Source organism: Haliotis asinina, chromosome 7 (assembly GCF_037392515.1).
Source record: "Haliotis asinina isolate JCU_RB_2024 chromosome 7, JCU_Hal_asi_v2, whole genome shotgun sequence".
Taxonomy (NCBI): domain Eukaryota; kingdom Metazoa; phylum Mollusca; class Gastropoda; order Lepetellida; family Haliotidae; genus Haliotis; species Haliotis asinina.
In genome coordinates this window covers 63312845-63338249 of record NC_090286.1, presented here as the reverse complement: position 1 = coordinate 63338249, position 25405 = coordinate 63312845, and the positions used below count along the sequence as shown (strand labels likewise).

The 25405-nt window shown below is 40.5% G+C and overlaps 1 protein-coding gene across 5 annotated transcripts in view; it reads right to left on the bottom strand.

Annotated features, from left to right (window-relative positions):
- Positions 1 to 17438, bottom strand: part of LOC137291757 (F-BAR domain only protein 2-like) — a 49125-nt gene extending 31687 nt beyond the window's left edge. For 3 of the 5 annotated variants that reach the window (XM_067823267.1, XM_067823265.1, XM_067823268.1), the window contains exons 1-10: positions 17344 to 17436; positions 15191 to 15282; positions 12495 to 12569; positions 12077 to 12218; positions 11270 to 11341; positions 9063 to 9143; positions 8810 to 8834; positions 8498 to 8577; positions 8160 to 8258; positions 7763 to 7859 (exon numbers count right to left, since the gene is read on the bottom strand). In XM_067823267.1, the coding sequence (XP_067679368.1) occupies positions 7763 to 7859; positions 8160 to 8258; positions 8498 to 8577; positions 8810 to 8834; positions 9063 to 9143; positions 11270 to 11341; positions 12077 to 12218; positions 12495 to 12569; positions 15191 to 15282; positions 17344 to 17370 (790 nt within the window). In that variant the 5' untranslated portion in view covers positions 17371 to 17436. Of the gene's footprint in view, positions 1 to 7762; positions 7860 to 8159; positions 8259 to 8497; positions 8578 to 8809; positions 8835 to 9062; positions 9144 to 11269; positions 11342 to 12076; positions 12219 to 12494; positions 12570 to 15190; positions 15283 to 17343 lie in introns of all 5 variants that reach the window. The other 2 variants (XM_067823264.1, XM_067823266.1) reach the window with 1 other exon arrangement.
- Positions 17439 to 25405: the final 7967 nt, after the last annotated feature.

The window sequence follows — 25405 nt, the reverse complement described above, 5'->3', positions numbered from 1 at the left end:
CAGCGAGTCTGACCACCCGATCCCGTTAGTCACCTCTTATGACAAGCATAGTCGCCTTTTATGGCAAGCATGGGTTTCTAAAGGAATTACCCCATGAGGGTAGAAAAATGCAATCTACCAAGTCATCAAATTGAACTACCTTATGCATATAGCAACCTCATATGATATAACCAACATAGGTGGGTACTATTCTGACTCCAAAAGTTCAAAGAAAATCACATACTGTAATGGTAGTTATGTTCACATAGGATTAATTTTCTCACCTTTAGCACAAAAAGATCATGTGCTAATAATCATACCAAGCAAAATATTCATGATCAAGTCATGAGTGATTGAGTGAGTTTAGTTTTACGCCGCACTCAGCAATATTCCAGCTATATGGCGGCGGTCTGTAAATAATCTTGTCAATCCAGTGATCAACAACACGAGCATTGATCTGCGCAATTGGGAACCGATGACATTGTCAACCAAGTCAGTGAGCCTGACCACCCGATCCCGTTAGTCACCTCTTACGACAAGCATAGTCACCTATTGTGGCAAGCATGGGTTGCTGAAGGCCTATTCTACCCCGGGACCTTCACGGGTCTGATCAAGTCATGACAAATACAGTATTTCCATAATTTTCCAGTATATGCTGGTATTTTACCAGTAAAAAAGATAAAAGCCAAAGGACTGGTATATTTGTGGCAAACAAGTTCTGGAGACCAACAATAAATTTATACAAACCTGTAGAGGTTATGAATTCTTTGAAGAATGTCCTCCTTGGGGTACATATAGGCATTTTTATGTCCATTAAAAATCCCTACGACAGTTGTAACTATTTTGATAAAAAAATATTTACAAAATAAAAAACTCGTTTTTGTCTTGTGGGACCACCTTTACAGGGCCCCCCAGGCCCCCTACAGCTAAGAGCAGGTAACTCTGGCCGTCTACCTCGCACCTCACTTTTCATGCTGAACGTATCAGACAGAATGAGGGGAGGCGGGTGGCCGTACCCTAAGGAGGACATTCTTCAAAGAATTCATAACCTCTACAGGTTTGTATAATTCTTTTTCAGAAGAAGTCCTCCTTGGGGTACATATAAGCATTAAACAGACTCCCGAAGAGAAGCAATTGGGAGTGGTATTCTGTCTGACAGCAACAGTCCATTCGATCGAAGTGCAAATCTACAATCACACGGAAATAGAAAAGGCACCGACCTGGTCACCTGACCGCTGATGCCAATCAAGGCGGGGGCGTGACAAAGCTGAGGACCCGCTTGTCAAAGCTTACATGCCCATTGGCTAGAATTTGGGAAATCCCAAATGACAAACCCCGCCCACCCAAATCAAAGTTTGGAGACCTGGACGTACGGGACACTCGCCAAACTGAACCTTGTCCATACCGCACTACCAAGCTAAGCAGGGAAATGGAAAGGAAAGTAAGGCACCCAGCCAAAGAGGGCGGGACTAAGAAACCATCACCAAATATCACCGCCGATAAAATGGGAATGGATAGTTATCCACCACCGAGTGCAAACAGATATAGTTATCTAACAAAGCTTAATCAGCTTGAGCAGAACTATTCTGTCTGCTGCAGGGAACTGACTGACCGAACCGAGCACACTCTCGTGAGTGTCTGTTCAGTTGGTAATGACGGTTCTGACGTGGCCACTGCTCTCACTGAGTGAGCTGACAACCCCTTTTTGGGGAGATAAGCCTTTATGTATATAGACCTTGCCGCCTGCCGATACAATCCATCGGGATACCGTCTGTGTATCAGTCGGATAGCCAGCGATTCCGCCACCACAACAGCAAAATAGCTGTTTCTCCGTACGGAGCAAGACTATTCTCTTAAAATAACTTTAAGAGGTTTCATAACGTCTAATACACGAACCTTACGGTATGTATTATCAGACGGCGCAGGCAGCATGCACCCAGTTAGATCGATAGGTGCGGTATGAATCCGGTAAGCGAATGCTAACCTGATCCTTATGGAACATAGTAAGATCCGGGTCTGAAAACATGACGTGTAAGTCGCTAACACATCTACCTGGCGTAACCGCCACTAAAAAGTCGTTTTCCAACTTAACAGTTGTAACGACGGGTTGGCCAAGTCATAGACGAGAGGAGTGGGTAACCATTCCAATACTCGAGACAAATTTCACGACCGGACGCAGTCTGTCCACGCCTGCAAGAAAACTCTGTACCCGGGGGTATTGTCCCAACAAGGCACCCTCAACGGGTATGTGGAAGGCTGAAATAGCCATGGAGTAGCCTCGAATCGTAGAAGCGGCTAAGCCAGATTCTAAACGAGACGGAAAGAACTCCAATACTTCAACTACAGTCGAAGAAAAGGGATCGAGAATCCCTCTATTTCCACACCAGCGCGCATAACAGGCTCATCTATCCTCACACTGTACATTTGTGGAATCCCTCCACGAAGCCAGAATTGTGTCTGCAACTGATGCAGGAATCTAGTTCGTCACTCCAGAGGCAAACAGATCCACCTAGAACGACCCAGACAACTGGGAGATAATCCCGAATATCTCCCGATAGAGCAACCACTCAGGGGGAGCCAGAACACGTCGTGAGAGCGCATCTGCACGCACGTTGTCGACCCCTGGGAGATACACAGGCATAACCCATATGCTGAACTGATCGCACCATAGTAGAAACTGCCACGCCTGCTGAAGGAGCGACGGAGACACAGTGCCGCCTTGCTTCAGAATGTAGGACATCGCCGTCTGGTTGTCCATCTCTAGACAAACCACTCGGCTTTGAACCTGATCCACAAAGCGTTCGAACACCAACGTCACAGCTCTCAACTCTAACACATTGATGTGCAAGGTCGCCTCTTGGTCGGACAATAGTCCCAACATTGCGAGGTTGCCCAGGACGCATCCCCCCCAACCCTGTGAGGGAGGCATCCGTCTGAACTGTGAGCGACGGTACCGGGGTCATCAGAGGTAAACCTTTGAATAGATTCCCGGTATCTGTCCACCACCGCAAGTGACGTATCAACCACTGGGGAATAGCCAGATTCTTCTCGTAGCTCTCCGAGTGGGACCACTGTTGTGCTAACGCCTGCTGAATGGAACGCATTCTCCGACGTGCACGCCAGACTATGTCCACCGTCTCCGCCATATTGCCTAGCAACTGAAGCCACGTCCGTGCTGAGGCAATAAGGGACTGAAGGAACCTTAACACTATGCCCTGTACCTTGAAAATGCGCTCTTGGGACAGAGAAACCATCCCTCGGGTTGTCTCGAACCTCGCCCCTAAGAAAACCAGATCCTGCGTCGGCACCAGTTGATCTTTAGGATAGATAACCCAACCTAGCCTGGTGAGAATATCCATCACCTACTGTGTGGATTCTCGACTTAGGTTTTGGGAGAGCGCTTTGAGGATCCAGTCGTCCAGGTACGGGAAACAAAAGTTGCCCTGCGTCCTGGCGACCTGAACTGGTACTAGCATGAGTTTGGTGAACACCCTTGGCGCCGTGGAGATGCCGAAGGGAGCACCCGAAACTGATAACAAACCCCGTCGAAGGAAAACTGAAGGTATTTCCTGAACTCGGGATGCATCGGTACATGGAGGTATGCGTCTTTCAGGTCGATTGACGTAAGCCAATCCCCTGCCTCTACAGATGAGATCACTAACCTCAGTGTCTCCATCTTGAAAGACGGCACCTCTATCAAGTTGTTCAAACCCTTGAGATTTAGAATGGGTCTGAACCCTCCGTTCTTTTTGGTTACCATGAAAAAAGTGGAGTAAAACCCCATAGTCTCCTGTCCTGATGGAACCATCTCTATAGCTGCCTTGTCCCGTAAAGACTGAATTTTGGCACGGAGGATTGCCACCTTTTCCGGCGACTTTGGCACCAGAGTGCAGCGAATCCCGGCAAAAGGAGTAAGCTCTCGCTTCCACTGTGGCGTGTGGCCATCCCTGAGTAATAACGGGAGGCGACCACCCACAGGAATTTCGGGTAGAAGGCAAAGTGTCCCGGCCGACGGCAGAGATTGCCGCTTGCAACGGGAGAAATGAGGGCTCTGGAGGTACTCCCTTTACCCCTGCCCTTGCTCTTCCGTGCCTGTAGTGGAGCAGTCCACTTCGGCGCATCCTTAGACTGAGTCGCAGGATAGCTTGAGCTGAGGACCGAAGGCCGCGCGGGAGGTGGAGGGTTGTTCAAGAAAGGACTTGACTAACGGCCTCCGCGGCCTCACTAACTCCCGTCAAAGCCCCCGGGAACAGGGTCAAGCCCAGCCGGAAAGGCAGAGACAGCAGTGCCTGCTGTGTAGCCGGTGAATACCTGGCGACAGCCATAACCTACGAAGGCCCATCACAGCACACATCATCTGACTCGTGGCAGAACGCATTGAGTCGCGCGTCAAATGTGAATGCACCTCCGTAAGTTGCCGCTCTAACGTGGACGAGGAAAAATCCTCGTCCCCGTCTTCCTGTGACACCAGCTGCCTCTGCAGGACAGAGAGGTAGGCTGAGTGCACCGCAACCTTAAGTTGCTGCACAGCGTTCCGATATTGCTCCTCAAAGGAGCGGAAACCGAGCGCAACACCTGGTTCGATGAGGTAAAAAGCGGCAACCCTGACAAGCCGACGTCTGGCAGTGGCCAGACGACCCCCCAAGCGCGATCGAGGCTTACACGCACTCGTCGACAACGGGAGGGTCAAACAGCGCATCCTCCCCCATCAAGTAGCCAGTCAAGCTCCGGGAGGAGTGAAGGTAAAATAGGCAATTGAGCCTCAGCCACCCTACACGGAGCAAACGCTTCCCCAAGAAGACGAAACTCCGCGGGATCGGGGGCGTCCGCAGGGACGACCACCTGCGGCACAGCCCCTTGATCTCGGCTACCCTGCACGGAGTAAACACTTCCCAGGAAGACGAAACTCCGTGGAGTCGGGTTAGTGCTACCGCGATTCATTCGCGTACCTGCCCCGGGGACGAACCGAGCGAAAAGCTCCGAATCGGCCTCCGTTAGTTCGCCAAAAAAAGAAGGCGTCGAGACCTCGTGAGATCGACCGCCGAAGTAGGGACCCCGATGCACTGAGCGGAACCGATGCAGGCGGCAAAGCCAGTGCTTGAGAACCACCAGTTATGGTTGCCGGTAACCACGACGCACAAGGGACCCGTCAACAAGGACAACAGACTCAGAAGAGCCGAGTTGTCCGAGTCGGCCTACCCCTGGCTCATTGAAAAACCAGGGTGCCGAGACCCTGTGGGGTCGGCTGCCGAAGCAGGGACACCCGATGCACTGAGCGGAACCGAGGCAGGCGGCAAAGCCGGTGCTCGAGAACCACCAGTTAGGTTGCCGGTGACCAACGGTACGAGACCCGATGGACTGGCGCCGGCAAGCGGAATTGCACCCGAGCCAGTGCTCGGTGCAAAACCCCTAGAGCCAGCGGGGAAAACAACACCAGAGCCGTAGCTTGGATCTGACATTCCCACAGGGACAGCACCCGTGCCTGAGCCTAGACCCAAGACTTGGGTGCACCCCGAAATTGTTACAATCAGAACCAACTAATGGTAACTGATGTACAGAAAACATACGCAATTGAACACACAATATGCAAAATATAAACGCACGGGCGATAATAAATTGCCAAAATACATTAACCCAGTTAAACAACAAAGTATAAGCGGATAAATGCAATAACAAGTGTTCACACACAAGTGCGTAATGCAATGAAAAAGACTAAAAGTCTTAAAAACCATTTTGACTGAAACAAGAACAAATGGGTTAAGACATCTTAGCATGTAAAACATACTAATAAGAAACACGTAGGAATAAGTGAGACGCAAGCGAAACACTTCCCGCACTAAAAAGAAGCCATAAAGACCGCCATCTTGCCTGCCACATGACAGGAAGATAGGACCCGACCGGCAAAGTTACAACAATATATGAATGAAAATTTCAGCCAAGAAATTCCAACTAACGCCCGTGCGAAAGAAAAGGAACCATACATACAGTAGCTGACTCTTTCTCACTCATAATTCCGTAGGTAGATAGCACAAAAAACTATCTAAATGGACCACTCACGTCTTTCTAGTCGAACGACAGCATGAAAAGTGAGGTGCGAGGTAGACGGCCAGAGTTACCTGCTCTTGGCTGTAGGGGGCCTGGGGGGCCCTGTAAAGGTGGTCCCACAAGACAAAAACGAGTTTTTTTGTTTTGTAAATATTTTATTATCAAAATAGTTACAACTGTTGTAGGGATTTTTAATGGACATAAAAAAGCCTATATGTACCCCAAGGAGGACTTCTTCTGAAAAAGAATCACCTGGTTAAAAAGAGAATCTCACCTAAGTGTCTACTGATATCACATATATCAACACGACATAAAGTAACAAATATCTGAAGCTTGCCCAGGATATTTTTGCCTTTATCAATGACTGTTGATATAATTGATATCAGTACACATGAGGGTGAGATTCTGTTTATTATCCAAAATTCATTCTTCATTAGTTTTCAATGAAAAATGTACATCTCTGATCATTTGCAGTGCAACAATGTCATAGCATTGTGACGTCATCAAGTTCATGACGTCATAGCATTGTCAGGGCATAGTGCAAAATTGACTGTCAAAGCAATATCTCCTAGGAGATATCGTCTGATTCAACACAAGCAATATCTCCTGTGGAATAGAGCTTTGGATGATAAATTATTTCCTCCAAATAGGCACTAAAAATTACAAGCAACTGTTAAGATTTAGAGAACCTGGCTTGTAACTTCGATGTGATTCTGTGTCTACTTTTAGTAACACCCCTTAGCAGTTATTGTTAATGGATGGACACTAGATTTAGCCTCCACCCCTATGAGAGGCATTACGGAATGAAGCTATTATGTATCAGACAGCAATACTCTATCAGGGCCAGTTTCAAAATGAAACTTAATGGTAGGTAATGGCTAATCAACCCATTCGGGCCAGTAGTAAAATGAAACTTAATGGTAGGCAATGGATAAGCATCCCATTCAACAGCATAGGTTGGAACCTAAGTAACATGATTCATTTATTAAATCTATCACTTTTCACAATGTCTGAAAACACAAACACAAACAAGTGACATCTTGGCTTTCATCGCCGCAAACTTAGCGCTTGGACACAATGGCTGATGCTAAAATATATGCCATGAAGCATTTCTGTCTCAGCTTACAACCGGAAACAAAAGGTCCACTAAGTTCCATATTATATATATAGGTGGCGCTTTTTTGTGCAAGACTTTCCTTGATTGATTGTCAGTTGATCTCGCATATGGGATAGGGGTTGTTACATTGACACAAGTATGATTCCACCTCTTGCTCTGATTGTTTTAGTAAACACAATTCATTTATGGCTGTTTACTTTGATAGTTGCATGCTTAGCAGTTGTGAAAACTTTGTGACGGATATCATCACTCATGTGTTTGGGAAAACACCTGTGCTATGAGGTCTTTTTTTTAACTTTCCGCGACGATTGTACCCTGTGAACATATATACACTTACAGTACTCTACAGATGACATTCATTGTGGCCTTGCTGCTTTACACAGATGTGAGGCTGCTTGCTTGATTGAATTACACAAACACAAACACAAACACAAACAGAAGGTACTAAAAGACATATGGATCTGAGGCCCTAATAAAAAAACAAAACAAAAAAAACCCAAAAGAATTAATAATCATCAGTTCCCAAGATTCACCACAGACTTAATATGCTTACAAATGATATTAGAACAAACACTGCATATGTGTCACTACTAAACCTCTAGGCGAGTAGGGAATTGTTACCTGGTTTCATGGATCCTGTCTGTTTCTGTTCTATTAATGTATTTATTAGCTTCTGAATGGTCAGCTCATCTGAGTGTCTCTTTAGTTCCTGGTAAGCCTGAAGCCACATCATACATAAACAGCATGAATTATGTACGAGGAAACTGGTTGACTATGCTATATGTATGCAGGAACATAAGGGTATCCTTGAAAACTGAAGAAGTTACTTATGTAGTCCTGAAGAAAAATCTTTACATTTTCCAAACCAATATTCAAAGCAGAATTTATACCTCAATTTTCTTCCCAACAATTTTATAAAGGAACCTTCCTAAACAGTAAAAGGATGTATAGTTATAATTCTTTAATAATTTTCCTTTAATCATGTTAAACAACCGCAATTTTCACCAAAAAAATGTACCTGTCCAAGGACAACATGTTCATTCTCCCAGCTTCTGGCATATGTGTCAATGAAGTCCTTCATTTGACTGATGTGCTCCTCTTCTAGCTCTTGAAAGCGCTTCAAAGACAAACCACACACACCATCACATATTCGCCCATGTTCTATCAGAACAACAATTAATCATAAGTACATGCGTGCTTAGGTCAATAATCATTGCATTCTAATACTTGCTTTCTGATACTCTTGATTTACAGAAAGATTTGATAATGCTAAATCAAAAATCGCTTACAAACCAAGAATGTCTCAAGATTGGCAAAACAAGCTGTCATGAAAAGGACAGAAATAGAAATACTTACACAACAAGAATTTGTCATCTTTTTCTCAAATTCATTCCGGACATTTGCAAATTTGTCTACTAGGTTTTTATATTCATCACCTGAAAAAATGATAAACATGATAAAAGCATGTGTAAATGTGTCATTGTACTCTGTATGTAGTTTCACACTTGTATGGAGTTTCTTTAGTCTTCTGTGACTTGCCTGTCTGTGGGGTCTTGTGAATCATGATGTCATAGACAGTGTATGGACTTGTCATGTTAAAACCTCATTTCGCTTAAATAATAAAACATTGTGTACAAATTATACCAGAGAAAGGAATGCAATACTTACCTGCTTTTTTGTACTTTGTTTCTGCCTGAAGGAGAAAATAAACATGTTCTCATACTTGATCTATTATCGGTGATACATTTAAGTTCTTACTTCAAACCAGTAGCAAAATTCATAATGGTGGGAAAAATAAAGCTTTCATCATTTCAGCATTTCAGAAAAAACTGAACAAAGAGGCAACAAAATGGGACCTACACCATCTGTAAGCATGGCAACTAGTGATTGTGAACATACAGGTGTAAATGGGTTAAAATACCTTCTCTATATCTTTCTGTGATGCATTTTCTCTTCTTAATCTCTCCAGTTCAGCACAACGTGTATGATAGATTTCTTTAGCCTAAGTAAAACAAAAATAAATTATATAAACAACAACTTTGAAAGTTAGAAGACTTAAGTTGTTTGACATATTGCATGTCTGCTAGCTGCACAAGTCAAAATAAATTTAGAACATGAGTGAGTTTTGTGCTGCACTCAGCAATATTTTAGCCATGTGGAAGCAGACTGTAAATAATCAACTGGGAACTGATGACATATGTCAACCTAGTCAGCAAGCCTGACCACCTGATACTGTTGGTCGCCTCTTACGGCAAGCACAGTCGCCTTTTTTGGGTTGCTGAAGGCCTATTCTACCCCGGGACCTTCACGGGTCAACCAAGGCCACTGGAAGTCCATTACAAGACAGTTGGGATAGGGCCGGAGAGCCAATTGGTAATAACTGACCATTCCCAAGTTGGGCTGGCTCCCTGAAGAGTTTATCAAAACCTAACCTATCTAAAAAGCGATGAACGAGATGGTGCTGAGCCAGAAGAGCAATGTCCATACCGGTGTGAAATGTGGAAATAGATTGGAATATCTGCAAATGATTCAGGCCTGCAAGAACTTGAATGCCCAGTTTAAATCCTCAGAAAGGGGATCTATAATCCACATGTCTGTACATTACAGCGCATAGTGGGCCCACCTATTCTCATACTGAATGTTTGTCAAATCCCACCTCGAAGTCAGAATTTTGTCTATAACTCCTGAAGGTTAGACCTAACAGATGCCAGGCCACCAATTGAATCAGAGGATTTGGGTGTGGTGCCCCATTCTAAAAGGGAATGACCAGCTGTAAAGGTAATGAAACAAGAGGTTGCTAGTTTTATATTTATCCCACCCAGCACGAACAGATAAACCTGGTCCTACCTGTACAACCAGGAAATAACTCAAAAATGATCTGATCGAGTATCCACTTGTGCTGGACCAGGATCTGACGAGAAGCAGGTCTGCTCGCCCGTTTCCTGACCTCAGCAGAAATCATGCCTACTGTTTCAGGATATATGCCGTTCCCATACATGTTGTATATGTGAAGATAAACCACCTTGCCCCAAACATGACGCTTGAAGCTCTCGAATACCAACCTGACTGCTCTCAGTTCTAACACTTTGATGTCAAGTAGAGCTTTGGTCTTAAAGCAGCAAATTGAGACCGACAGACTGCCCAAACCACCAATCTGGTGGTATGTTTGGACGAGCAGAAATCAGACCCTTGTGTGTGGTGATGGGAGCCAATCAGTGGCTTGATCCAAGGAAATCACGAAGTAGAGCGTTCCAATCTTAAGAATGGAACCCCTTGAGCTTGAGTATGCGATGAAAGCTTATGTGCACCATGGGCACGGGCAGGAATGTGGAGTATAATTTCAGGTATTCCTCGTCCAAGGGTACACACCCTATAGCAGACTTGTCCACCAAACTGGATTTCGATCCTCGCCTTGCACCAGAATGCACCTGATACCCAAGAAAACCAGCAGGACTCACTTCCACTGTGGTAAGGGATTTACCTTAACAATGGTGGAAAGTGCACAAGGATTGGTTGTTGTCATCTTTCACTCTGCTATGAACAGAGAAAGATGACCACCCACAGGGACATCAGATACAAGAGCGCTGAATTCATCTAAGCATCCCGCAGGCCTATCAAAGAGTCGAGGCAGACCCCTAGCCATTGTGAAAAAGCTGATGAAACCCCATTTACCCCACAACAAAATGGGTGGACCCCTGCCGATACAGAAATCTACTAACATAGAAACAGTTAATGAAAATAGTTTATTTTGGTAAAAAAGCCATTGACAATTGAATAACAATGACAAGGTGACAAGACATTCATTTTAGCACAAAAATTACTCATTCAAAAACATTTTCTTTTGATATAGTTATTCCCAAAAACATTTTCCTTTGATACAGTTATTCCCAAATCAATCTTGCACAAATGCTAACATGGATAGGATTTACAGGTAAAAGCAGAGTATCAGACTTCATGATAGTGGTTTGAGAACAGTAGTACAGTGGAGGATGTTTTTTTCTAGAGTTATGATAGGAAGGACATCCTAGTAGAAAATGATTTTCATTTTCCATCACTTGTCAGTCACACATGAAAATGATCTCTTAAAGAAATCTACTATGAAGAGCAACTACAGACAAATCAACTTACTTTGTGTACTGCCACTGTAGTGTGTTGGATATTTTGAACGATTTCTAACGTGCCAGCCTCGCTCTCTTTCATCTGCAAAGGGGAAAAGTCCTTTACAACCATCACAAAACAAACGCAACACATAGCAACATGATGTGCAAACTAGCCTCTCACAAGTCATTGATATAATTAAAATTGTAAAAGTAATTACAGAATGGAACAGAATCTGTTCATGACAATTCCCTACAACCAACAACTTGGACTTTTAATCATGTATGCTACACAAAAGAGGTGAGATGAAGCGAAATGGGGTTTCACATCATACTTAAGAACATTTCGCTCACACAGTGATGTGCATGCGTGTATAAGTGTGGCTGCTCGTACCAGCACAGGTTTTAACTGGTTTTATAGTGCTAGCTCACTGAGATACCATGCTGCAGTTCAGCATGAATACCCCACTCAGCCACTTTATACTGATTCCAAGCCGACCAGTTCTATTATATACATTAATGAAGAGCAACAGGTACCAATATTTCAACGTCTTTTGGTATGATGCAGCCAGGGATTGAACCCCTCACCTTTCACTCTCCTGGCAGAAAACTCTAACCACTACACTACAGGGGCAGTTGTTACTAAAACAAGATAAAGAATATCCAACTACAGTTGAAAGGAGGATAAAGATATCAATATTCCCACACAAGTTACCAGTACCTGCCTACTAACAGCATTGATACATTGTAGGTGATAAGATTGTTTAAACAGTATGCTGGCCAAAACTTAGTTTTACTAGCAATTCTAGGGAAAGTGTTGGAAAGACCTAACACTGACCGCCTTATGACGCTTGTGTTGTTCTTCATTGTAGCGGACAATGTCCTTGATGAGGTCAGACCAAGTGTGCACCAACTGCATGTGGAGATTGGCCAGCTTCTCCACTAGGCTCTTCAGCACATGCCAAAAGGGGGCAAAGGTTCTGTAGATAGAGATCTCCATTAATTATCACAACATTCATAGTGGTAACATAAATACTTTCAAACACTTGTTGATACCTTTCTACTATGTGGCCAAAGACTAATTTTGGCATGATATCATTGGATAAGACTAGACAAATGTTAGACTGACAGAACATTTCAGTTTGAATCTTTATCTTTTCATCTACCAACAAAGAATCTATGTTAAAGCAGAAGTACAGGAGATTCCAACAATGTTAATACATGGCGGATATTTCTGGGATGGGATTGTTTCTTACCCAACATGAGAATTGTTGCTGGCACTGCGGGCAAGTTTAGTAAGAAGTTTACTGTAACTTTCCTCCACTTGACAGCTGTAAGAAAATTGTATACTGAAATAACTACTGAACCATAACAAAGAGAAGGTAAGTTAAAGAATCAGGCAACTCAAGACAGAAAAATAAAGTTTTACCTCATGACATTCTGATAGATCAGATAAGAAATCATCACAATCACCTCTGAATCAAACAACAGATTTTAATCACTGCAAAAGGGGCTGTGCTGCATACTTTGAATGCAATTAGGATGTTTGAGCATATACCATGAATAAAGGTACCAAACACTGTTCAGTAGCAACTATCAGCAGTAGAGGTCATTATCGTGTACACAAGATCTCTCTGATCAGCATGATCAATGTTTCCTTATTTCAGATGAATAACTATGCGTCTTCTCCAACAACATTGCTGCCACAGATCTGGAATATTGCTGAGTGTGGTGTAAAAATAAACTCACTCACTCTAACTAAACAATGATTGTCATCCACTGTCCTTAATGTATTTTTCAATTTGGTCATGAAATGGAAGAATGTGTTATCAAAAGCTAGTAAAATCATGAAAATGTTCGATTATTGTTTTTCTCCTGCAAAATTACATCAATATAGTGTACTACAAAGATAATGAAAGACACCAGCACCATGTTTGATTCAAACATCCAAACAGAACCACCTAGTGCATGTGGAAACAGACTTTCCATGCAGCTTGTCGCAGCTCTCTGTTGAAAGTGTACAAGCATATCAGCCTGATCAGTGATGAATAGTGTAGTGTTTACAGATATTGCCCATGCTTCATAGAGATAGAGAACTACCTATGCAAATTTTGTCTTGTGTAGCATTCCCTTAATGAACATGCCTAGATGCTGGGACTGCCACAAATAGACTATGAGCGATCATGAATCTTGGTAAGAGAATGCAAAAAATTATTCACGAATACAATATTGTAAATCATCCATGCACAATATGGAACCCCTGTGTTGACTGATAATTTGTTGTAATAACCAGTGCTCTGACAAGACAGCCAAATATAGTACATGTATGTAATACACTGATCGTCATAGTCTATATTACCATGTGCAGTCACTGCAAACTAACATGACTTGCACTACATTGCAGTAGTGCAAGGCTAGTACATATTCCATTCTGGCGTATCTCACTTTGAAAAAGCACAGAATGGCTCAAGTAAAACATGCTCCATTACAAAGTTGAAAATATTCATAAAATATTCAGTTACGTGGAGACCACGAACAATGAATTTAATTCATGAAAGGCTGCGGTTCTATTCATTGAATATGTAAGTGTATCTTAACAGCTTTAGATACCATGCCTAGTAGTAGTGAAATGTATCACAATACATTGTGTCCATGCATCATAATACAGTGGCAATATCCGCCTCCATAAACACCACTACTCTGTCCACACCAGCACAAAGTTTCAGTCCCAGCAGAAATGCACTCAATTATCATTTAGAAACATCTGTAAACATCAGCTTCTGTCTATTAAGGATATCGGCATTGTTTTTTAGTCCCCATGAACAAATTGTTATGAAAATGAATCTGTAAAAACAACACAAGAAAGATGGTGCAACCCTTTAATGCAATTAGGTCCAAATGATGTAACAACACAATTCGTGTTTACTCCCAAGATTATTCAGAAACGGGAAGTGAATATGTGTTACTTACATAGAATGATAAATAGTGGGCAGTTTGCTTTATGTGGATTTGGTGTGTGTGAAACTGTTTCCAGTGGCAACAAAGAAGATGACAAATTTCCCCTAGCTAAACTAATGGCCCCAATAAACAAGGAAAGTATAAGCTGTACAAGCAATGAATATGTCAAGTGTGATGACAATGTGCCTACTGACAACTCAGATTTGAGTGAACGTGAAACATCTGATAACTCAAGTTTAACAGACTGAGACCAAGTGTAACGAAGCTGAAGATGAAAATGAAGACAAAGATAAAGCTGAAAATGTGTTTTCTAAAGTGACTTTAAGCCATATTCCAAGAATGTGCACCCACATCAAACATTTTGCATACAGTCAGGAATCATGACTTTTGTTTCATGTGCAGAACTTGGTAACTGCAGCTGAAGACATCACACTTTGATCGGCACACAAAATACAAAGTTAGATCAGTGAATTTTTCAAGATGCAAACAAATTATACCTTATTTTTATTTAAATGAATAAACATCAATGTGCATTGAGACATTGCCTTGTTCCTTATTCGAACATGTTGTTAATGCTTCTGTGACAGTACAACAGTGAACTTCCGGTGTGTGTCGGTGTCATAAGCCAACTCCCTATGCCGGCACTCGATCAAAACCTGCATTTTTATTTGGTCCCAACTGATGCCAGTGTTTGCAGTAGGTTTTGTAAAGAGTGTGAGCAGAAATGAAATTATAAATATGTGGTCCAAATCGTATGCGTGTGAAATGTTAATTACAATCTAGAATCATTTCAAAATTTCTATTTATTTTTTATATATGTTGCTGTTTTTATAATTAAGCATACCAGAATCTATGCGTCCAAAACATGCACGCAAAAAAATGCTTGTGTATTTATTATTTTTTTGCATGAAAAACACAGGTTTCTGCATTAAAGCGAACACTATGATGCCTGCACTGACAGAGTACAATGTTATTACTATAGTTTTATACATACCTTTCTCTCAGGAATTCAATAAGCTCCTTGCTCGAAGTTTGGCCATTTTTCATGTTATGGTACAATACATAAAAGCCATTGTTTTTTTCTCCCTGAAAAAAAAATTGCAAATACAAAAAAAATGACAAAACAAAGATCCTGCAAATCATTATCTATACCACTGGCACAAAGATCCTGCAAATCATTATCTATACCACTGGCACAAAGATCCTGCAAATCATTATCTATACCACTGGCACATACGGTAGAAAGTATATCCATCATGTTTATTACAGACCAGAATATGGCCGAACAGAAACTATTTTTCAACTGAAAACTATACTGACCATCTCATTTGCAAACAAAGTCACATAGTCCAATGTTAAAGGTACCCTGAGGGTTTCATGGTTTTAATTATCCAGATTAGGAGTTCAACATTAGTCATCATTACTGAAAAATGAAAATATCATCTCTAGCCATGTTAATCATGTAACACGTAAGTTAAACCAACTTGTCTAGTTTTATGGACTTACTGATGCTTCTTGGCATCTTCATTATAAATCACTTAAGGCCACTGAACAACACAATCTATACTGCAACAAGGTTGTGGGGATCATCATGTTCATAATCGGTGACTAAGAAGCACTTGCTGATCCACGGAAGCTACATGGGTAAGTGAGTGAGAAAGTCAGACACAAATCTACTTAATCCGGCTCTCTTCATGTTTTTGAGCAAAAAATGCATAATGCAAAAGGAATCTGAACTCCATTACCAAGCACATTTTTCTACTTCATTTCTATTAAAAGGATGATGGAGCAAACACCTGAGACCACCATGGCAGCTCTTAATTAATGTTTTGCTTACTAAACAGTCTTAAAAGGAAATCAGTTAACAGCAAAATTGACAATGTTCAAAGTTTGGGTGTACGTACAGTGAATGGTTATGATTATACATCTATCAAACTGCGTTTTGCCAAAGTCATCATAATGAACATTTTGGCATAAAAATTATAATAAAAATACAAAATATGCATAACATATTATTAGTTCCTACATACTGTTCTCGTGAATCAACATGATGAAGGCCTAGCATCAAAGTATTACCATAAACAAAACTGGCTATAAAATACTGAAGTGCTTGATATATATAAGTAAACAATGCAACACTGAAAGCAGCACACTCAATGACCCTTGCTGGCCAAGGGCAATGTTTTACCTATACATTTTACAAGAACATTTAAAAAATTATGTCATAAGATATCATGTGACATTTGTGGAGTTGACCTGTAAAAGTAGGCCAAAAGTTTCCACTAAATTCCACTAAACACTTCTTCCTACAATAGCTGATGACGTAAGTTCAACAACTTTGTATTTTTCGCAAATCTCTCATCCTCTCACTAAGTGACTGGGTCTTAAGTTATTTTCAGATAAATGAAAAGGTTTACAAAGTATCTGAACACATATATGGTGAAACTAGTAGGAAAACAGGTCCTTGGTTTAGAGGTGACAGTCAACTATATTGTGTAACTATCACACAAATCAACACTCTTGATGTAGCATTTTGTCTGACATGCTCTTATACATAAGGACTGACACGTGTGACCTGTCACTTTGTGAGATCATTTGGTAATCAAAGCAATGTGATGATCTAAGGATATGTATAGTCATTGATGACTAATCGAGGAAGTGGACGTTCATTGTTATTACAATTTGTTTTCTGAAAAAATGTTATAATAAGTTATCCATAGATTGAACACATATATGGGAAGACTCAAATAGCCACGAATAAAACAGGTCAAGTATACAAAACAAGGGAGGTCAAAGGAGGTGTGTCTGTTAGGCTCTTCACTCTTTCCACTTCCGCTTTTTGAAAAGTCGCGTCAACTGTTCAAACTGTGCCATTTCATATTAAGAACCCATACATTAAGCCACCATATTGAAGATCATTATGCACTTATAATATACTGACTTCGTACAAATCTAATAAATTTCACGAAAAACATATTTTCGGTACCACTGTTTGAGATGATACGGCCTTCCATGGACGAGAGCATCTTCATCTCAGTCAGCAGAAATGTATCCTCGCATATAGCACGATCGACTGCACTGGCATTCGTGCGCTTAGTAAACAGGACTCCCCGAAACCTTTGAACACTATAATTACTTGTCACTTACCCAAAAGAAATCTGCAAAAGTTGACATTCTTGTTTTCACTCATTTGTACACCAGAATATGGCGTTTATTTGGATATGAATGCGCATGCGCAATCTCGCCACTTCCCGTTTCATGGGTCTCGCGAGTTGAAGAAAACTGTGGCGGGAGAAAGAAAAACTTATGAACATGTTTTACAGTTTCTAGATCGTTTACAGTAACAGTTTACTTCCCATTTCTAATAAAACATGACATACATGCAAATACCCTGACACAGCGTATACTTTCTGGATACAGTCTCTTTTCCCAAGATTCAGGCTTTTGTTAACAGAAAATCCTGAATTTTCATACATACTGATACCGTATCTTAATCACAATGGAAACGTGATTAACATTTGAAAACTCTAACCAGCATATTATTTAAGTAGTATTTCAATTTCAGCCAATTAAATAGTCATTGCATTAGCCTAACCAGTGCTATCTTAAAGGGGCACTGATGCGGAGCAATTTCCGTGGACTGGTGTAAACTTTTGTTATTGTTTTTCTCCCGTGAGTACCCGGATGATATCCCAGAATTCGTGACTGGTTCGTGACCTCTGCTGCGCAGTCCGTAAGCGCAATTGATAGTTTAATTATAGACAGATCAACTGAGGTGAAGTCATTTTTACTTCATTACAAATGTATTATGAAAACAAATGAAACACTTTGAAGGTTAATCATCTGCCCGTGGCAGAAATGGTAAAAAACTATTAGGACGGAAAACGTCTCTATATTTTGTCTCATAACCCTAGTTAGTTTATTGTCATACTTGTATGATTCTGAAAATTAATAAAAGAACACACGATCTGCTTATACTCATAGTAAATTTCTAACATAACAGCAACATTTATACATTGTATAGAATGCCAATGTGGATCTTATTTCACACACATACGCGATCTAGTGTGTTTTTTCTGTCATACAGATTCTGCTGAATGCTACAACAAATAAATTAAAACAAAATGCAAAACATGAATGTAAAACAGACTAATTTTATAGCAACGATGTCAGGCTACTACCTTGTTCAGGAATGTATCCATCAATATCCACGTAAAAGAAATCGTATTCCATTCATCTGCAGCTGGTAAGTAATCCTGCTCTGTGTCGCGTGTCTTACAACTGTCTCATTTGCGAAAAAGTAACACATCGTTTCACGTCTTTCGTTGGTGAAAACCAGATAAACCTCTGATTGGTCTCTCAAGATAGCACACCTGGCAACTAATTGTATGATGTCCACTATTCTAAGTAATTTAGTTAACCAATAATGAGCAATCAATCAATCAACGCAAGGGTGGTTAATTCTTTGAAGGGAGGATGTTGTTTTTGCACTTACACTTTACGACAGGGTGTAGTCATCTACACACACTGCCTTTTGACAAATCCGCTAGAAGATAAAAGTAATTAAACAATCAGTGAGTTATCAGTTAATCCTTTGATCGATGTTTGTTTTTGTAACTTAGTTGGTAAACCCTCTTGCATCACTTACATGCACATATTACATAACATACAATACATTTGCCAGTACAGACCTTAATTCATGATGTTGAGTATTTACTCCAGACAGGAGAAATGCCAAATGGGAACCTTTGTTGAGTAACCGAAGTTGTGTTACTACTAATTATACCTGTTATAAATTCATTAATTGACCATCCAGAGAATGATGACAAATAACACGTGTAGGTTTACACCATCAAACGCGAGTTACAGCAAGGAAGATGTAATCTCTGCGTCGCATGCAGCCTGAAAACACTTATGGACCGAAACTGTTTTGAGGATACCTACGGAATTTCGTTACATAAGGAATACACACAGGCATTTGCTGTGTACTTGGGTAAATAGGTGAAATAATGGTTTTTTACGTAAGAAAATTTTCAGATTTCTCTACCAAAGGCAAAGTCACCGTTTTTTGTTTACGAATTCAAATAAATCAACTGTGTGTTTTTATTATCATAAATAATAAACCATTGTAGCTACCAAAATTTTCGTAAGATATTTGCTATCACAGCTGAACCAACACTCAGAATTACCTAAATATAAAGCTTTGCAATCTTCCGTACTGAAACAAATGGCTACGTGCCTGAAGACATCATATTTTCATGTAACATGATTAAATATCAGGTTAAAAACGCTGAAATAGGATCAAATTGGATCAGTAACTATACCATCCAAGCATCCGAAAAGAACTACACTGCTGGGATATTTGGTTACGATCAGACAAGGAATACCAAGGATATTTTTAAACAAATGGCATATAATGGGCATCCGGCCTCCCGACTGTTTAGGTGAAAAAATTCTGCTAATATGGACAGGAGCCCAGTTCCTTTGTCCGTCACGGCCGAAGGAGCGGGCGCTGACCAATTTGCGGTTTGATTTCGTAATTAGACCGTTGGCGAGAAACATTATTCGCTCCGCATCAGTGCCCCTTTAATTTATTGCACATATGCCATCTCATTCCATAGTGGTTTGAACCCCTGCAGATTCACGGACCCGTCCCAGTTATAGGCCTATATTCGGCCACTTGACGTAATTTCCATATACTTTCATGTTAATTTTGTGTAGCATACATAATTTTCATGAATTTATTTTTCGTAGGATCCAGGTCCAATGTTGCACATTTGTCGGGAACTATAAATCAATATTGAAGTTACTTCAAACATATAATGATGCGGCCAATGGATTAGTGCAAGTAACATGGTTGTAGGGCTTTTCGTTGAGTTTTCCCAGCAACGGTTAACAGACAGTAGACTATCATCTCCTTGCAAAACTCTAATTTATATGTTACTTACGACTGGGATGGGCTCAGATTTTCTATCAAAGTAGCGCCATCCTCCTACCCACCCCCAACCCCTTGCATGTCATGTACAAAATCATTGACGATAACCACCCATCTAGCACATGTGGATAAAACATACACCTTTCCCAACCCTCACCCTCCCAAAAACAAAATGGGTTTCTCCCTATTAATATCATTCCCCACGTCCTACTCCCCTTGCCGCCAGTGATGAACGGTTTGGGGTATTGTGATAACGGGTGACTCGTTGCTCACAAAAGAATGAATACAGCACATTTTGAAAAATCCACATCATTTTTTTGCCAAATCACTAGACGTATACGTTACGTCCCGTCTGGATGTCTGTGTTTTGTAACATATCGTCATGGTTTGTGTTTCTAGTCACGTTGAGGTTTGCAAAGATATACACATTTGTTCGTCGATATACACTATTATGAGAAGCGGAATGGTAGACGGAGTTTACAGGCAGCCTGTTGTGGCACAGAGGACACCTGTATATACAACTGACTGCCACGGGAACGGCAGTCCGATGTAACTCAGAAAAACTGTTATTACCCTGATAATAAAGATCACTACGGACATGCCGGGAGCAGTGTGTACCAGTTGCAGATAATGCAAGAAGCATTCGTAAAATCTCACGTTGCCACAACCCTGCAGTTTGAAGGCGTGGCGCGTCTTTTCAGGTAAAATACTTCAGCGCTTTATTGTAGTCAGATGGGACTATCCGAGCAATTTTGATTTTAGATCAATAGTAGTTGTTAAACACATCTGACAAGTATGTAGACAGACAGATGACCAGTTAAATAGACTGATAAAGTATTCAACCTCTGAAACTCGGAAAGCCACATTAAGTTCATATTTTGGTAGAGAGACGTTCGTGCTTGGGATTTGATATTTGTGACCTGGTGCTGACTGTGTATAGTTTGCAGCATATTTTTTGTCCATATTTGAACAGATATTAGAATATAACATGCAATGGGTGGGGGTTGTCACCCATTTTGGAATATTGAATTTGTATATGACTTGCATGGGGGTGACTTACTTTGTGCATGGACATTTGGGATGGGGGTGGTGTGTGTCATTCACATTGCACCCACTTATCTATAAACATCATCATCTTACACTCAAATCCACCCCACCCCACTCTCTCCCCCCATCATAAGTTATGAATGGACCCATATCTTTACATTACATCAGGGAGCCTATATATAGAGGGAGAAGGAACTCCCCGAAAAGCCCCAGAACGTATGTCTCGGGTCGTTACGTAACCAGTGGTGGCAGTGTTGTATTTAAGATTGAGTCCTGTTTATTTTCAAAAAGCTGATTAAGTTCGCTGTGTGTTGTAACAACTGAAATCCTACGTGTAGAAGATAGGTTAACTATTTTGTCACTTTAGTTTAAGTCAAATAATTGGCATTAGTGTCTGTATTAGGACAGTAGATTTGTAGTAAAGTTTAAAGTCAGGATGTCATAGCTCACTGACTTCTATTCTCAATTCACTGCGAAGATAGACTAAATTGTGCCGATAAAAACTTCTTTCACACATTTGTTTAATTTTTAGAAGGAAAACATACCTTTAGATGAAAGGTATTTTCAAGTAATAGTTTTATGACTTAAAAGATTGTTAGGGTGTAACTGAGGTGTGTGAAAAATATGACATTTCGCTGATCAGTTCTGATCCCCCATTAAAATGCTAGACGCCGTTGTTTGGGTATTCCTGGTTACTTCCTCAAAAACATCTTTCACATACACTTTTGATTCATGTGAAGGGAATATGCTATCAGTTGAAATGTTTTTGCAAGTAATAGTGACAGTTTCATAATCTAAAACAAAATGGTTGGGTGTATTTGAGGTGTGTGAAAAATATGACATATCGCCGATCTGTTCTGATCCACCATTAAAATGCTAGACGCCGTTGTTTGGGTATTCCTGGTTACTTCCTCAAAAACATCTTTCACATACACTTTTGATTCATGTGAAGGGAATATGCTATCAGGTGAAATGTTTTTGCAAGTAATAGTGATAGTTTCATAATCTAACACAAAATGTTAGGGTGTATTTGAGGTGTGTGAAAAATATGACATATCGCCCATCTGATCTGATTCGCCATTGATGCTTGAGGGTTATAGTTCCGTAACATCTTTCTTTTTTGTTGATCTTATTATTTGACAAAACTGGAAAGGTGTTTTAGAACGCTTTGTGACAGTTTTACACTTTATTTTTGAGGGCAGTGTGACATTTAGTTAATGTCCATTCCATCCCCTACATGCAATAAGATATCTGAATTAATTATCAATGTAAACAAAAATGTCTCAAAGCAGATTTTTTAAAAGGACAGCTGATGTTAACATGTGTGCTCGCAATACTTTTGCGTTCTTAACATGTTTTGGGAGGGAAGGCCGCAGTGTATCATTTATTCTTTCATTCATTCACATATGTACTTCTTTCTTTCATTCTTTTTCTTTATTTCTTACATTCATTTATATAATCCTTACCCTTAATTCTTACTATAATTCATTCATTCATTGTAAAATTCCGATTGATACAATAAACTGGCTGAAGTCCTGTTAAACACAACTGATGTTGTACTGGGAATGAGCCAAGTTACTGTATTCGTTGGAACATGACGAGGCACACGTTAATTAGTACAAATAGTGAACAAAGCACGCGAGTGACCTATCCCTGTTGTAGATTATCCCTGATTACATCAACATTTTTATGTGACTATCATGAAAGATTGTATGTTTATTTATGTTACAATTGGGCCTAAATCATACTGGGTTTCTTGAGGTTTGATGCCAAAATGTGTTTGCACCTAGGATCAGTGAAATTTGTATCAGGGTGATGGGAAGAATTAACATCCACAGTTTTGAACACTGATTGATTATTGCCTTTATGAAGTTTTGTTTTGGTTAGTTTTGAAAAGACTGAACCATATTAATTATTTGCCTTTCCTCGGCTGCAGCATGTGCAACACTAGTCTTAAACACAATTTATACATGGTGGTATCTTGACTGTGAGTGAGTTGTTATAGTAGGATAGGTAAGTTGTTACTTTAGGTGAGTTTTTACTTTAGAATAGGTGAGTTGTTGCTTGAGGCCAGGTGAGTTGTTGCTTCAAGACAGGTAAGCAGTAAATGTAAACTTTATCTCATCACTTTACGGCTGGAACAATGCCGATGTGTCGTAAAGTTTCAAATCTACTTCAAGGTAGGTGAGCTGCGGCTTCATATCAGGTGAGTTGTTGCTTCATGCCAGGAGAGTTGTTGCTTCATGCCAGGAGAGTTGTTGCTTCATGCCAGGTGAGTTGTTGCTTCATGCCAGGAGAGTTGTTGCTTCATTCCATGTGAGTTGTTGCTTCATGCCAGGAGAGTTGTTGCTTCATGCCAGGAGAGTTGTTGCTTCATTCCATGTGAGTTGTAGCTTGACGTAAGTTATGTTGTTAATTCAGGCCAAGTGAGTTTGAGACCAGGTGAGTTGTTCCTTGAGGTCAGGTGAGTTGTTTCATGCCAGGTGAGTAGATGTTTGAAACCAGGTGAGTTGTTGTTTGAGGTCAGGTGATGATGTTGTTTGAAGACAGGTGAGTTGTTTGAAAGTAGGTGAGTTGTTGTTTGAAGACTGGTGAGTGGTTGTTTGCAGTCAGGTGAGTAGGTATTTGAAGTCAGGTGAATTGTTTTTTGAAACGAGGCCAGTTGTTCCTTGAGTCCAGGTGAGTTGTTAGTTCTTCCAGCCAGGTGAGTGACACAGGAAAAATATTTAGTATTCCTCATTTCCTACTGGGTGGCAGAACCAATGATAAAAATGCTTTGCAGCTTCAAATGTTCATGTTGCAACACCACTGATATACATTTGCAGGATTGTTCCTATTGTCCATGTATAAATGATAGACAACTAGAGATTAGCAAAGGCACCTGTTGTTTTTTTCCAAATCATTAACACACTGCCAGTATCATGTGTACAGTGTCCACCAGGACACAGAGCAAATTTATCTTCTGTTTCAGACAGCTGTTGTACAGAATTTGTCTAACAACTTGATTAATAGGAAACAAAAGTACTTTGTCTGTAAACGATTGATATTACCTGAAGAAGGTTTTTGAACTGAGCATCTGAGTAATGCTTTCGTATGCTATTAACAGTCACTTCTTGAGTCAATATAAATATTGTCTATGTTTTGAATAGACAAAACACTGTTTACAGTCTGTATATGACATAGTTTTAAATATGTCTCTAATATGTCTTATCATCACTACTTGTTCAGACCGACATACTGCTTGTATGTAACTTTGAGGATAACAGAACTAAATAAGCTGACCTCTTATGACTATGGTATGATTTTGATAATAATGGATAACATTTTGATATGTTTTTTTCATGGTCAGGTCAACAGAACTTGTCAGTACAATTGTGAATAATGAGAGTTATCAGTGATCATAGGCTTATCGCAGTGTGCTGGTGTTGGTCTACAGTAAAGTAGAGGTGAATACAAACCGTATGTACGTGATAACCATTCACCCATTTAGGTCAACCTGTTTAGCTTTCCAGACATGAAATACGTGTCAAATGAAAATCCCACATTCCATATTTTGTCATTTTTGATCTTGAAAATAGCCATGTGTAGTAGTCCTTATTGCATTGATAATATGTTGGCAGATGCGTATCATGTTGAGCTTGGAAACTGAAAGCACCAAAGACAGAAAAGCTTTCATGTCCTGTGTAACTTGATGTAGTTTGCTGTCACACCATTATAACTATATTTAATGTGATGTCAGATCTTTGTAATTATAAATAGTGGTTTCCACAAACATGTAATATATAGATAAAATTCAAACGGCAAGATCACATTTCCATGAAAAAGACGAGTGCCAATGAACAAAAAGTATGAAGATATTTGGCACTTGTCACACTTACATTTTGTGAGAAAAGCACTTTTGTCTTTTCAAGACATAAGCCTAATGCCTGTAACCCGAGGGAAAGTTAAAATGCAAACCAGTAAACGTTTATTTGATATCCCTAAAATCAGTAAGGCATAGATTGTGATGATGTGTTTTCACATGGCCCAGTGTGGTTATAGTCTCATATTTCACCATCAAGTTGGTGGGTCAGCTATCATTTCCCCATATACTCATGTCATAAATCAGAACTATGATAAAATACATGACTCGAAGTGTTGTTCACCCAGATATTTCTTACTGCTGAACAGATATTGAAACTATTGAATCCTAAACCATTTTGAAGACATTCTGATTGTGAAGTATAA